We start from the raw sequence: 12,715 nt of genomic DNA, 5'->3' as shown, positions 1-12,715 counted from the left end.
TGCGTGGACGGCGGGCCCCCCACCTGCTTCTCCACCTGCCCCTTCTCCTCCCTCCACCCCTGTTGTGCTCGCCTCAGAAAGAGCAGCCCGTGCACAGAAGGACCCGCCTCGTGGCCCCGCGCCCTCTCCCCTCTCTCAGAACACCGTCTCCTGCCACCCACCCCGGTAGCCCGCCTCCTGCCTCCGGCCCGTTTCACAGACTTTAGACCGAGGTGGGACCCAGCAGAAGCTCCTGCTTATTTGGGCTTTCCCTCTGAGGCACTGCCAGCTGCCCGTGACCGTCCTGGCGGACGTAGAAGCGGGGCCCTTCCTAAAGGAATAGCTTCTCTCTCTGGACGGGCTGCCCGGGACCCAGCCCGTGGCGATAACCCCGAGGAGCCCCTTTCCCACTGGGAGGGGGGGACTCGCGGCGGGATTCGGCCGTCCCGCCGCCCCGCTCGGCCCTGGGGGCTTCGGGTCCTTCTGTGCCCCGCGCTGCTCGCTGGCCTGTCCCTGTGCATGTCTGCTTCCTCCAGTCAGTCAAGCTTCCTCCCAGAAGGAGCGCCTGATGGCCCGGACTGCCGGTTGGTATTCGGTCTTCCTCCTCAGGGTCCGACCGTGAGGCGTCCGGTCACCGCGTGCAAAGCCGGAGCTGGCGGGAAGGGGCCGGATCGCCGGCCAGGCCCCCCGCCTCCGCGCTCGCTGGTTATATGTGTGTGGATATAAGCGAGTGGGCCTCATTCCCCTTTGCGTGTTCAGCCGGCTTTTCCGGCGTCGGCTGCGGGATGGGCCTGCAGTGGAACAGCCGTGGGGCATCAGCGTGCCGGCGGGGGGGGTCGGGGGGCCAGCCTCAGACCCCGATGCCTGGCTGGAGCGGACGAGGATCGTCGGGGGTGGGGGGGGAGGGTCGGGGCGACGCCCACGTCCCCTGGCCGCGTCCTGCTGTTCAGAAAGCTGGAATCTGCTCGGGATGCGGAAACCGAGGCTCGCCTCTCGGGACGCCCCGTGCCTGCCCCGCCGAGCCCGGTAGCCCTGTTTGGGGTAACCAGCTGGTGACGCTGGAGAGAGAGAGTCCCTGAGAGCTGACACGTTGTCTTTCCCTGTTGCCGTGCCCGGGGCTTGCTGTCAGAGAGAGGGTCTTGGGAGGCTCACGTCCCCAGGGTGCCCCGACTGCCCCCTCGAAGTGTGGGCAACACTGAGCCCCGCCCCAGGCTGCAGGAAGGCATGCTCTGCTTTCCCCTGGATTCTGAGCCCCGGGAGAGGTGGAAATGGCCTTTCCCCAGTGCCATCCTGTGGCTCCCCTGTGCCTCCAGGAGGACGCCCGGTCGCCCTAGCCCTCGAGCACCCCGTGCCTCGCTCCCCGCTGGCCCAAGTTGCCCCTGAGGCCCCCTGCTCTCTCTATCTGCAGTTCTCACGGCTCCGTGGCCAGGGCCTAGTACGTGATAGGTGCCCAGCAAAAGGTTTTCATTTATTACCATGATCTCGTGAGCACCTTCCTTTGGCCGGTCCCCAGGCACAGTGACAGGACTGTGAGCCATGTCTCTGCCCTCAGGGCGCTCTCAGTCCGGGGCGGGCTGCGGCCACGCGCCAGGAGCCTGTGACACGGGGTCCAGCGCTGGCATGGAGGGCCTTCCAGCCCAGTAGGGAAAAGAGACAGCGAGCTAGGCTAAGGTGGGGAAGGGCACCTGACCTGGGCAGGCTTCCTGGAGGAGGAGGAACATGAACTGAGCCCTGGAGGAGTAGGGACCCACCAGGCCAGGAGGAGTGGGAGGGCTGTGTGGGTGTCTGGAAGAAATGATACGCGTCGAGCTCTGCTCCAGGGAGCCCCCCGGGAGCCGGTGCGCCCTGGCCTCGGGGGGCGGGGGGCCGGGAGTGTGGCACGTTTCCGGGGCGCTGCCCTTGGCGTGGCTCTTACTCTGGAGGAGACGGCACGTGGACAGAGGCGGGCCGTGCAGGAGGCCGTGTCCCCCCGCTGCTGAGCGCCTTCCCTGTCTCCCCCCCAGCTCTCCTACGTGGACGCCGAGGGCAACCCCGTGGGTGTGGTCCAGATGACCTTCCTGCGCCTCCTGAGTGCCTCCGCCAACCAGAACATCACCTACAACTGCTACCAGTCGGTCGCCTGGCAGGACGCGGCCACGGGCAGCTACGACAAGGCCATGCGCTTCCTGGGCTCCAACGACGAGGAGATGTCCTACGACAACAGCCCCTACATCCGCGCCCTGGTGGACGGCTGTGCTGTGAGTGTCACACACGGCTGGCCCGGGGGGCGGGGTGTCACCCTCCAGGCCTCCGCTGTTCGTCCTTCAGTCCGCGCCAGGTCGGTCACCGGGCGCCTCCGGGGCCGGCCCTGCACGGCGTGCAGGGGGCGGCGAGGGCGCCCGGCCCGGGAAAGCTGAGCCCTGACACGGGAGGCCGGGGAGCCGGGTCCGTGGCCCCATCCACGTGTGACAAGGAGCCCCTGTCAGCGCGGCTGGGAATTAGAGGCTCTCTTCTTGGACAGGGCTTTCCTGGGAACGGCCGGGACCCAGGCTGGGTCTGCTCCCAAGTGCCGGGCTGTGCTCTGTGGGTGCAGGGTCAGGCCCGGGCCCCGCGCCGCCCGCCAGAAAGGGCCGCTCTGCCTGCAGGCTTGACGGGAGGCTTGCTCAGGCCGCACGGCCAGTCAGGGCTGGAGTTGCGCCCCGCTCTTTGGGCCCCGGGCCCCGGAACAGTTGCCTTTCTCTGCACGCCCGCCTGTGCCGCGCCCCCCCCCCCCCCCCCAGAGCGAGGCCTGGGTGCCCAGGGGAGGGGCAGCCCTGGACAGCCCGCAGGTCTGAGCCGTGTCCTCGTGTCCCGGGAGACGTTTAAGGTACAGCCGCGCACTGGGGGCCCGGTCCTGCTGAGATCCTCGGGCGTGCCCCTCCTGGGGCCTTTGAGAGGCTGGAGGCGGAGGCCGCCAGGAAGCGTTGCTCTGAGTCTTGCTGTCCCCTCCCGGCCCCTGTTCTTCAGGGACCTGCCCGAGGTGCCCAGGCCGGCTCCCGCGGGGCCAGGTGGTTTGGGCTGCACCCCCGCTCCACGACCAGGGCCGGCCCTCCGCAGGGCCTCCCTGCAGGCATGATGTCCTTCTCCGGAAGGCGCCGTGCCGGTCACCTGGTGGCCATCCCCGGTGCCAGCCCCAGACAGGGCCCTTCCGGAAGATTTCTGGGTGGAGCAAACCATCTGTGATTTCCGGTTCTTCCAGTGGTTCCACCAGTTGCCCCGCCCCCCACCTCCGCCGCCCAACCTGCTCTTTGAACGGAGCAGTGAGGGCTTTTGTGAGAGCTGGTCACAGTGTGACCGGGCCGGGGAGGGCGTCCCCCTGCACTGAGCTGCCACCAGGTGCGTGTGACAAGCCCGTGCTCTCGCCTCTGTGCCCGTCCCCACAGCTGCACGCTCCCGCCCCATCCCATCCCATCCCGTCCCGGCGTGCCTGGGACCGGTCCGCTGAGGGTGGCTGGCGCCCTCTGGGCCAGGCCAGAGTGTCGCGGACGGCTCTGCGGTGCCACCTGGGCCCAGAGGGAAGGTGAGCGGGCAGAGGTGCCCCGTGTTCACCGAGAGCGGGACCCAGGCTCGGAGCTTGCCTCCGCCCCTGGCTGGTGCCCTGGCCGGGACCGCCCCCTCCGGCCCCCAGGGGGCCCTCTGGTCCTTTTCTCACCCACCCCCCGGGTCCACTGTGGGGATTACAGGGGAGGGAACGGGGGCCGAGTGTGAGGCCAGGACGCCCAGAGGGGCGGGCTCCCCCAGGCACTCTGCCCCTGCCCCCTGCGGCCCCGTGCCCTGGGATTTGTGCGGGTCAGTCCTGCGGTCTGGCCGGGGAATGTGCGGGACTCGTCCCTGCTTAAGAGCAGAGGAGTCCAGTCCCCTGGGGAGGGGTCCAGACGCATCGGTGGGGGGGGGCAGGAGGGGGGCCTTAACCTCCTGGCATCTGTTCACGCTCCTGACACACGAGGGCTGCTGTGAGAAGGTCGTGAGGCGGCAGGTAAAATTATCCCTGCCTCCCCGCCTCCTGCGAGTAGAGACAGTAATAGCATCTACTTCAGAGGGTGGCTCCAGGAGCACTTCTAATCTTGCCTAAAAAGCGCTCGGGATTGTGTTCAGCCCGCCGTGAGCCCCAGAAGAACCCTCAGTTCCTGTGACTGTTCTTGACAACAGAGGCCCGCTAGTTGAAGGCAGTAGAGGCAGAGACGTGAAGGGCAGAGAAGTGTCTCCTAGAGCAGAAAGTCCTTGGGGAAGGGGCTTGAATGTGGCTCGGAGCATTCTGGAGCATCCTGGCTTCCATGGCAGAGAGGGAAACAGTCCGCTGGGGCCAGCACAGGCCATCCGGTGAGGAGAGCAGACTGGTCCTCCAGAAGCGGGGGGCCGTCCCTGCAGGGGCGACGGGGGGGGGGGGGGGGGTTGCTGGAAAATGCACCTCGTGGCCCAGGACCCTCAGCGGCTACAGTGCGGGCCGCCTGGCTCCCCACTCCAGCTCAGACAGGCTCCAGAGAGCTTTCTGGAAAGATCCAGGTGCCCCCGCGTCTCTTTCTGTAGACGCTCCTTCCCCGACTCGTTGCAACAGCAAAGCCGGGAGCCGCCAGGAGTTCCCCGCGATGCTGTGTAACCGGGAGCCCGCGTGCCTGGGTCTGCCTGCGTCCTGGCACAAGGTCGAGCTCCCGGCTCCTTAACCCCAGAGCCAAAGGCCTTCCTTGTCTGGCCGTGTCCTCTGGTGGCGTGGGTGTGCCGGCGGCATGTGGGCAGCCGGTCACCACGAGCCTCCACGCCCCAAACGCCACTAGGATGGCTCCCGCTTCCGGGTAAGAACCGCTGACTGGGGCCTTCCCTTTATTTTGCAGAAGCAAATTCTGAGGCCCGGAGGGCCCCAGTGACCTGCCCAAGGCCCGTAGGATGTGACAGAATGGAGTCTCCTAATTCCCACCCCCTTCCCACCGTAGTCCGCGTCTGGCACAGCTGCACCTTGAATGCCTCCGTTGACAGGGAGCTCGCTACCACCCGAGGCAGCTCTCAGGCCGTGGTGGCAAGGTCTCAGCCTTAGGAAGCTCTTGTAGGAATTGAGCTAAAATCTCCTTGCCCGTAGTTTCCACCGCTCCTTCCTGCTTCTGCCCCTTACGTCGTACGGAGGAGACCTGGGGCCAGATGAGTCTTTGGGTGCGTGGGGTTGGGGCGGGGGCGCCCTGCGCATTGTCGGATGTTGAGCGGCGCCTCTGGCCTCAGCCCACCAGCTGCCGGGCCCCCGCCTACTTGTCAGAACTGAAAGTGGCTCTGGACGTTGCCACGTGCCTCTTCTCCCCGCGAGGGCTGCCGCCGTACGGAAAGGGCGAAGGTTTGAGGGGAGCCCCCATGGCTCCACCTTGCCCAGAGCTGGAAGGACCCGGCTCCTCCTCCACCGTGGGGTCCGTGGAAGCCAGCGCCGCTGGCCCGGAGCCCGAGCCCCAGCGCCGTTGCAATCCCAGCCACGGTCCCGCCCCTTAGAAAACAGTGCGCACGTCGATCGGCTGCCCCGATCTGCCAGAGAGAGGAGATCGTGCCCCGTCCTCACGGTGGGCGTTTCTGAGCTCTGCGACGGTCCTCGGGCATCTCTGGCTGCCGTGGCAGGACCCGAGAGGGTGGGATATCCAGACCGGACGCTGGGCCAGGAAGAGCGGCAGCTCCCCCCTCAGACAGGTTTACTCTGGAAAGAAAAGATCCTATCTCTGTGGAGAGACGATGTCTCCAAGGAGAGAGCCCTGCGGATGGAGAGAGTGGGCCACGCAGGCAGGCCAGAGCTGGAGTGCGGGCGGAGGGCAGGGCCGGTGGAACGTGGAGGTGGGGCACGGGGGGGGCTCCTGGGGAGCTGTGCTCAGCAAACCCCAAACCCCCAAAAAGTTCAGCACGATTTGCCAGGTCACGCCCCTCCCACGTAACTGTTCAGGGGGCCCCGCTGCCCCCCACGCACCTCCTGGTGGAAGAGAGGCCGGCCTCGGCCCCCGGAGGCCAGCTGGATTCACGGGGCATCGAGGGACCAAAAACTGGGGTTCCCGCAGACGCTCTGTGGCCGTGTGGCCGGACTGAGGGGCCGCTGAGCGGGCCCAGCCCCGTGCACAGACACGGATCACCTGGCAGGGGGCCCGAGGAAGCGTGCCGCATAAATCCCGTTGTTTGTGAAGCTCCGTGCACCCTCGGGGGCCATCGCCAGCCCGTAACGGTTATTTGTGCCTCAGGAATAACGGGGTGGCGGGGCGGCTGCGGGCTCGAGGCCTGCTTAAACATGCCCTCCGTAAGTACGCCGATAATTGCAGCCATGGGGCCCCGTAAATCCAGGAGAGATCACCCCGTCAGCCTGGCAAACGCTGCCGTCCCTTGGGTGGGGAGGAGAGGCCGTTTGCCAGCCCTCCCGTGGCACTGCCCCGTCGGCGTGGAAAGGCACGGGCCGCCCGTAGCCGAGGTGGCACGGGCCCCGTGGCAGCCCCACCTCCCAGCGGCCCAGCGAGGGCCAGGAAGCTGTTGAATCTGACTCCCTGGTGCTCAGGGGGGGCCGATGGTGAGGGCGGAGGCCCAGAGACACAGAGCCTAGGTGGACGGCCGTGGGTGCTGGCCTGGCCGGGGGAGGTGACGGCATAGAGCTCCCCGCTTCTTCTCGCACCTGTGGGTGTGGCCTCCTCTCACTTCCGGGGGGTCATTGCCAAGGGCAGGGCCCACGATCCGCTGTTCTTAGAATTCTGCGTTTTGAACGTGGAGCCCAGATCGGAGTATTCCAGTAGAGCTGTGTTTTCTGTAGCTGGTCCTGGAGGGGGGGCTGCCTTGGGGTGTCCCAGCTGGCGGGTGGTGGGGGGGGGGGGCGTGGGTCCGGGACCGTGGCCCGGATTAAATGGCCGGGCGGGGGGCGGGGGGTGGGGGGAGGCGGGGCGCTGCCTGCCCTGGTCCGGAACCTTCCTTCCCTCCGCCTGCCTGAAGACGTGGCAGAAGCCGGGCCCTGTCCGTGGCCGCTCGTGCGCGTGCGTGAGAGCCCGGGAGCCGGGGCGGGTGTGGCGGGTGGGGCTCAAGCGTGAGAGGTGCCCCCGGCCCCCTCTCGCTGACACGCGCCTCTCTTGTGCCTCCCAGACGAAGAAAGGGTATCAGAAGACCGTGCTGGAGATCGACACCCCCAAGGTGGAGCAGGTGCCCATCGTGGACATCATGTTCAATGACTTTGGCGAAGCGTCACAGAAATTCGGATTTGAAGTGGGGCCAGCTTGCTTCCTGGGCTAGGAGCCGCGAGCCCGACCCCCGAGAGCAACCTCGTGACCTCAGCGCGCCGTCTGCGGGCGTCCTGGACAGTGAAGGCCCCTCGTCCCTCCCCCGACCTCGTCTGCGCCCGGCTCCACGCCGAGCCGGACCCCAGACCCACAGAGCAAAGGAAGAGAGCTGAGTCCCCACCCCGGAGCCGATCGAATCACATGACCTAGACGGCCCACCGCCACCGGCACCCCGCTGTCTCAGCGCCCTTCCGTCGCCACCACGCCACGGGGACGGGAAGGGGGCCACACTTCTTGCCACGGAGCGGGGGTGGGGGCTGCACTATTCGGAGACCCCTTTTGTTGTTGTTGTTGTTGTTTTTTAAATTCAACTTGAAGATGTGGTTTTCCCCTTCAAAACGTGTTCTGAGGTGAGCCTTGTAAGGGTCATCCCCACCTTGCCAGAGCGTCTGTTCTCAACTACACGATCCATTCGCGGGCGAAATGTCGTTCCGCACGTGCCTTTCCGATGGATTCAAGGTGCTTCCGTTTTTGTGAGTTTTAAGTAAATATTTGTATTGTATTGTCATAAACGTGCAGTGTCCCTGACTTTCGATCACGCACGGAAACCCAGCTTCAGCCCCGCTGGAGAGTGGGGACAAGGGGTGGGCGGTCCAATCCCGGCGAGACCTGAGGAGCCCCCGTCCCCACCCTGGCCAGGAACGTGCAATAAAGTGGAATATTGCCCAGGGCGGGAGGCCATGCTGCCGTTCGACCAGCAGGCGTCCGTGGCCCTCTTCAGACAATTTTTTGATGAGCTCTGGAGGTTTTTTTCTTTTTTAATGGAGAGGAAAAAAAGAAAAAAGAGAGAGAACTCCACGCTTTGCCTTTCCTTCATGCACTTAGGTTAAAACGCAGGCATAAATTAATTTTAATTGCTTCCTTTCTCCATTCTTCTTCCTGCAGAGCCTGACGGGAGAGCGTCCGGGGCAGGGAACCCACACTTTCTGTAGATGGTCCTTACGTGATAATTGGTGCTCACTTTTAACTTGTCCTTTGTGGTGCTATCTGTTCCAAGGTCTCCTTGAAAGGCGACGCGGGGGTACCTGGCCGTGCCTCACCCTCCCGCCTTGCGTGGTCCCCGTCTTCGCCTCCACGGCGTGGGTCTCCGCCAAGGACGTTAAGGTAGACGCACGCCACCCTCCTGCCCGCTGGGCCCACGCGCTTCTGCGCCCCCAGGTCGCGGCGAGGCCCGTTTCCGGTATTAGGCTGTGGTTCTGTGATTTGAAAACACACACACACACACACAAATAAAAGCTGCTTCCCGCACTGTCTGTGTCGTGACGATAGCAGGTTGTATCCGGTTGCCGAACGTTTGGTGCTAATTTCTGTGTCTGTGCTAAGAACTGAATTGAAGCTAAGGGGTGGCCCGGGGGGCCCTCAGCGGACAGGGAGGAGGGCCGTGAGTTCTGCGGGTCTCTGCAGGGCTGCCTCAGGGCCTCCTTCCCACACGAGCGATTTGGATTCCCATCTGCAAGCATCCTGGGCGCAGGTCTCGGCCGCACTGGAGCTCGGGGCTGGCGGGGCTCTGTCCGGGCACCGTGCCCTCTTCCCACGAGCGAGGGCCGGGGGCTGCCTACTGTGGGCGGGGGACACGATGGACCGGCGAGGATTGGCTGTCCCTTTACTGTGAAAAGCTGCCCTCGTGCCATGCCCTTTCCCTCCGTGCTGGGGGAAGCGGGTGGGGCCCCCGGGCCCTGCTCAGCCCCCTCGCGGGGAGAGGCGACCGGTCCGGTGCTGTCCCTGCTCACCCCACCCCGCCAGGGAGACCACAGCAGAGAGCCCTCCGACCCCGGGCGAGACGAAATCACCCACTGGGATTTCCCGAACTCCCGCGGAAACGGAGTCTCGCTGTTGCCAAAGAAAAGCCTGGCTTCGAGGTCCTCTCGCGCCTGGGATGCCGGCCTGCGCCAATGACTCTCACATTTGTCTCTTCCAAAGCAAAGCCATACGCGAGGACTGCCGAGCGGTGCCCTGCGGGGGTTGTCTAGGTCATGTGATTCCGTTTTGATTCCTCGCCCCTCCCGAGTCTGCTCTTAGTCTGTCCTCCCCATCTTCGTGGTCCCTTCAAAGCTGTCGTCATTTGTACTGAAGCCAGATGTGTCCCCTTCTCCCCCGACCACTTTGCTGCGGTATATTGCAATAAAACTTACTTCTTATATTTGCAGAAATTCTCCTGGCGTGATTCTTATTTCTCCTTGTTGGTATAACTGGTCACTTGTTGATGGAAAGGGAAAACACGATCATCGGAAAACCCACAGAAAAGGTTCTGGGACGTTGGGCCCTTTACAATACAATGTCAGATGACACCTTAAAGCCCCACAGACACGATCCTAAGTTTAACTGTGACGTCCAAGGAAGGGCGTCCTACGATATTTTATTTTTATTTAAAAAAAAAATTTTTTAACGTTTATTTTTGAGACAGAGAGAGACAGAGCATGAATGGGGGAGGGGCAGAGAGAGAGGGAGACACAGAATCTGAAACAGGCTCCAGGCTCTGAGCCATCAGCCCAGAGCCCGACGCGGGGCTCGAACTCGCAAACCGCGAGATCGTGACCTGAGCTGAAGTCGGACGCTTAACCGACTGAGCCACCCGGGCGCCCCATCATGACGATATTTTAAACCTGTGCGATGAATGAGTCCCTGTAAGAATTTTTCAATAAATCAAGTTTGCTGTTTCCACCATAAACAGACGTGAATGGCTGTCTTCTTAAGGGCGACTGGGCCGTCCCCTGCACCGAGCCCCTCCCGGTGGCCGCGGAGAGCAGAAGGAGGCCATTGGCGGCCAAGGGGGCGCTTCCCCCCAGAAGACACAGCCGTGGGCCCGTCAAGGATGGAGCCGTTCCCTGGGGGCTGTCAGAATGTGGCCAGGCGCCAACCCGGGGGACGCTGTGGCCGCGCCTGGGTGTCCGGGCTCATCCTGGGCCCTGACGCACGTCCCTGGGGCTCCCTCCCCACCCTGATGCCCAGCTGCACCTCCGGACCCCACTTCTCGGCCCCTTGGAGCTGCTCGGGGCGTGGGGCTCGCCCGGCCACTGACCACGAGCTCCAGCTTCGACCCTGGCTCTCCCAGTCTGCAGCAGGGGCTCCCTCTTGTCGCCGGCCTCCTTCTCGGGAGTGCCGCGTCCCCGGCGGACCTGGAGGGGGTCCCCAGCCCACCTGAGATGAATTTGCAACAGAGCCGGAGACACATGTTGGTTGCTTCAAGCCAGTGACGTCCGGGGTGGTTAGCTGCTACACCAAAGCCTGGACTGGTGTTTCTCAAAGTGTGGTCCTTTGGCACAGAAGCAGATTCTCGGGCCCCGCTGCCGACCTGCTGAATCAGACTCCAGGCCTCAGGGGGCCCTGCTGCGCCCCCCCGCTCAACGCCCCCTGGCCTAGGCCATCCTGAGCTCGACGGACTCGGCCCCTGAGAGCGGGGCACTCCTCTCGCAAAACCTCGGCGTCACTGAAGGCAGGCGTGCAGCCCGGACTGTCATCCCAGGACAGGAGGCTCCTGTCTCCAGGGCGGAGCATTTGTCCGGGTCGTCCTCTGCTCCCTGTGGCCTCTCGCAGGCAGGTTATTCCCGAGGGAAGAAGTCACAGGCGGAAGGGCGGTGGCCAGGCTGGTCGCCGGTGACCGTGCTGGAGGGTGTCACGGGGAACGGATGAGGTCTGGAGAGGGCCGGCGGGGACCAGGGCCCCCAGGGGCTGAGGATCAGCGCCAACACCGAGAAACACTGAGGGACACGCCGGGCGCAGCTCAGCCGTCCCCCACGTGAGCAGCCGCGCTTTGCTCAGAACCCGGATGTGGATGACGAAGGCTCCAGATGCTCGGCTCAGGCGATGACCACGCAGGGTGGGGCCCCCTCAGAGCCGGACGGGTCTGAGGGCCGCCGCAGTGACTCGGGAGGCAGAGGGGACAGGCCGGGCGTGCGCGCCGAGGGCACAGGTCGCCGGATGACATCCAACAGGCGGGAAGCTGGTTCATCCACTCGTTCGTTCGTTCAGGGAGTTCGTTGGCCGCGTGCCGTGTGCCAGGCTCTGGGGACCGCGGAAGAGTCCCGTCTGCACAGAGCTCTCGTCCCAGTGGCGACGGATGTGAGCAGACACAGGCACGAAGCCTGTCGAGAGGGATAAGTGCTCAGGAGAAGTACAACGCATAAGGGATAAAAGTGTACTTTTTTAGAAGCATAAAGGAAGAGGCACAATGCGAGAGAGAAAACGTGTGCCCGTGTGTGTGGTGTGTGCCAGATGTGGGACGCGGCAGGACCCGTGTTTGGCCGGCTCCGGGCCCCGTGTTAGGACAGAGCCAGCGTCGGTCGTCACCCAGGTGAGAGGTGGCCGTGCAGGGGACGCACCGAGGATCGCAGTCTGGATATTTCCAGCGTGGAGTCCGCAGGGCTTGCCGAGAAGGGCAGGAAGCGAGCAGGCCGGGACCCCAGGGGGACGCCGGCTCTGGGACGAGACCCCCAGTACCACGTGTGCGTGCAGGTGTGGGCACACCTGTGCACCCAGGGACACAGCTGTGGCCTGGCCAGAAGAACGCAGTGAGGACAGCTGGCTCCGGGACCCAGGCCCAGATTCTGCCAATACCCAGCACTCAGAGCCCCTGTCGGCCCCTCCGTAAGACACGAGACGCGTGAGGGTCACCGCCGCTCTGTGACCGGAGGTCCCTCAGAGCCTGAGACGGGCTGGCTGTGTCTTTGAATGGAGAAGGGGCCGAGGGGACAGGAGGTCGACTTCACAAATCGCTTTGGGCCCTGGGGGAGGGGACCGCTCACGGTCATGAAAGGAAATGGCCCCGTCCCGGAGCAGGAAAGCCAGGGAGGGTCTCTGGTTCTCCTCCACGGAGAAGGGGCCCCTGCTAAGACCCTGAGCGGGGAGCACGCTCGTAAGGCAGCCATCGCCGTGTGCGGGGACAACGTGGGTCCTTCTGGTGACGCCCACTGACGTCTGTTCACCGGTGGCTCCCTAAGCCACCTGTCCGTTGAAATCACCTGCACAACTTCCTAGAGATACAAGACCTAGACCTTCTAGGATATGCGCTGCCGAAGGGAGCACACGCCTAGACTTCCAACCCGAAGGCCACCGGGGGCGGGGGAGGGGAGCAGCTAGAGCCCCGCAGCCTTGTGATGGGCAGGGGCTCGGGACCCCTGCAGGTACAGCCGTGTCCGTCCCACCCACACGGACTCCTGCAGGTGGGGCCCCCCTCCCGTCCTGGCCCCCACCCAACCCTCCCCGCCTCCACCCCCGTGGCACCCCTCGCCGCGCAAAGCGGGCTGAGCCAACACCCGCGACGAACTCCCACGCTGAAAACTGACCAGCGGGATCCAAGAACTCGCTCTGCATGAGGTCAGAGGTGTGTATGCACAAAGTGACGTGCAGCTCAGATACGCGGACAAAATAGAAGCATGTCACGGAGATGACAGATACTAGATTTAAGCTATAAAACAGCGCGCGTGGATGTCGCCCAAGATTTGGATACCTCT

The 12,715-nt window shown here is 64.5% G+C and overlaps 1 protein-coding gene across 2 annotated transcripts in view; it reads left to right on the top strand.

Moving 5' to 3' along the window:
• COL5A1 (collagen type V alpha 1 chain) overlaps positions 1–9,415 on the top strand; it is a 149,120-nt gene extending 139,705 nt beyond the window's left edge. For both annotated transcript variants that reach the window (XM_078436289.2, XM_078436288.2), the window contains exons 65-66: positions 1,983–2,216; positions 7,072–9,415. In XM_078436289.2, the coding sequence (XP_078292415.1) occupies positions 1,983–2,216; positions 7,072–7,218 (381 nt within the window). In that variant the 3' untranslated portion in view covers positions 7,219–9,415. The remainder of the gene's footprint in view (positions 1–1,982; positions 2,217–7,071) is intronic.
• Positions 9,416–12,715: the final 3,300 nt, after the last annotated feature.

The sequence above is a fragment of the Panthera onca genome, chromosome D4 (assembly GCF_046562875.1).
Source record: "Panthera onca isolate mPanOnc1 chromosome D4, mPanOnc1 haplotype 2, whole genome shotgun sequence".
In the NCBI taxonomy this organism is placed as follows: Eukaryota; Metazoa; Chordata; class Mammalia; order Carnivora; family Felidae; genus Panthera; species Panthera onca.
This window is presented reverse-complemented; position numbering and strand designations above follow the sequence as displayed.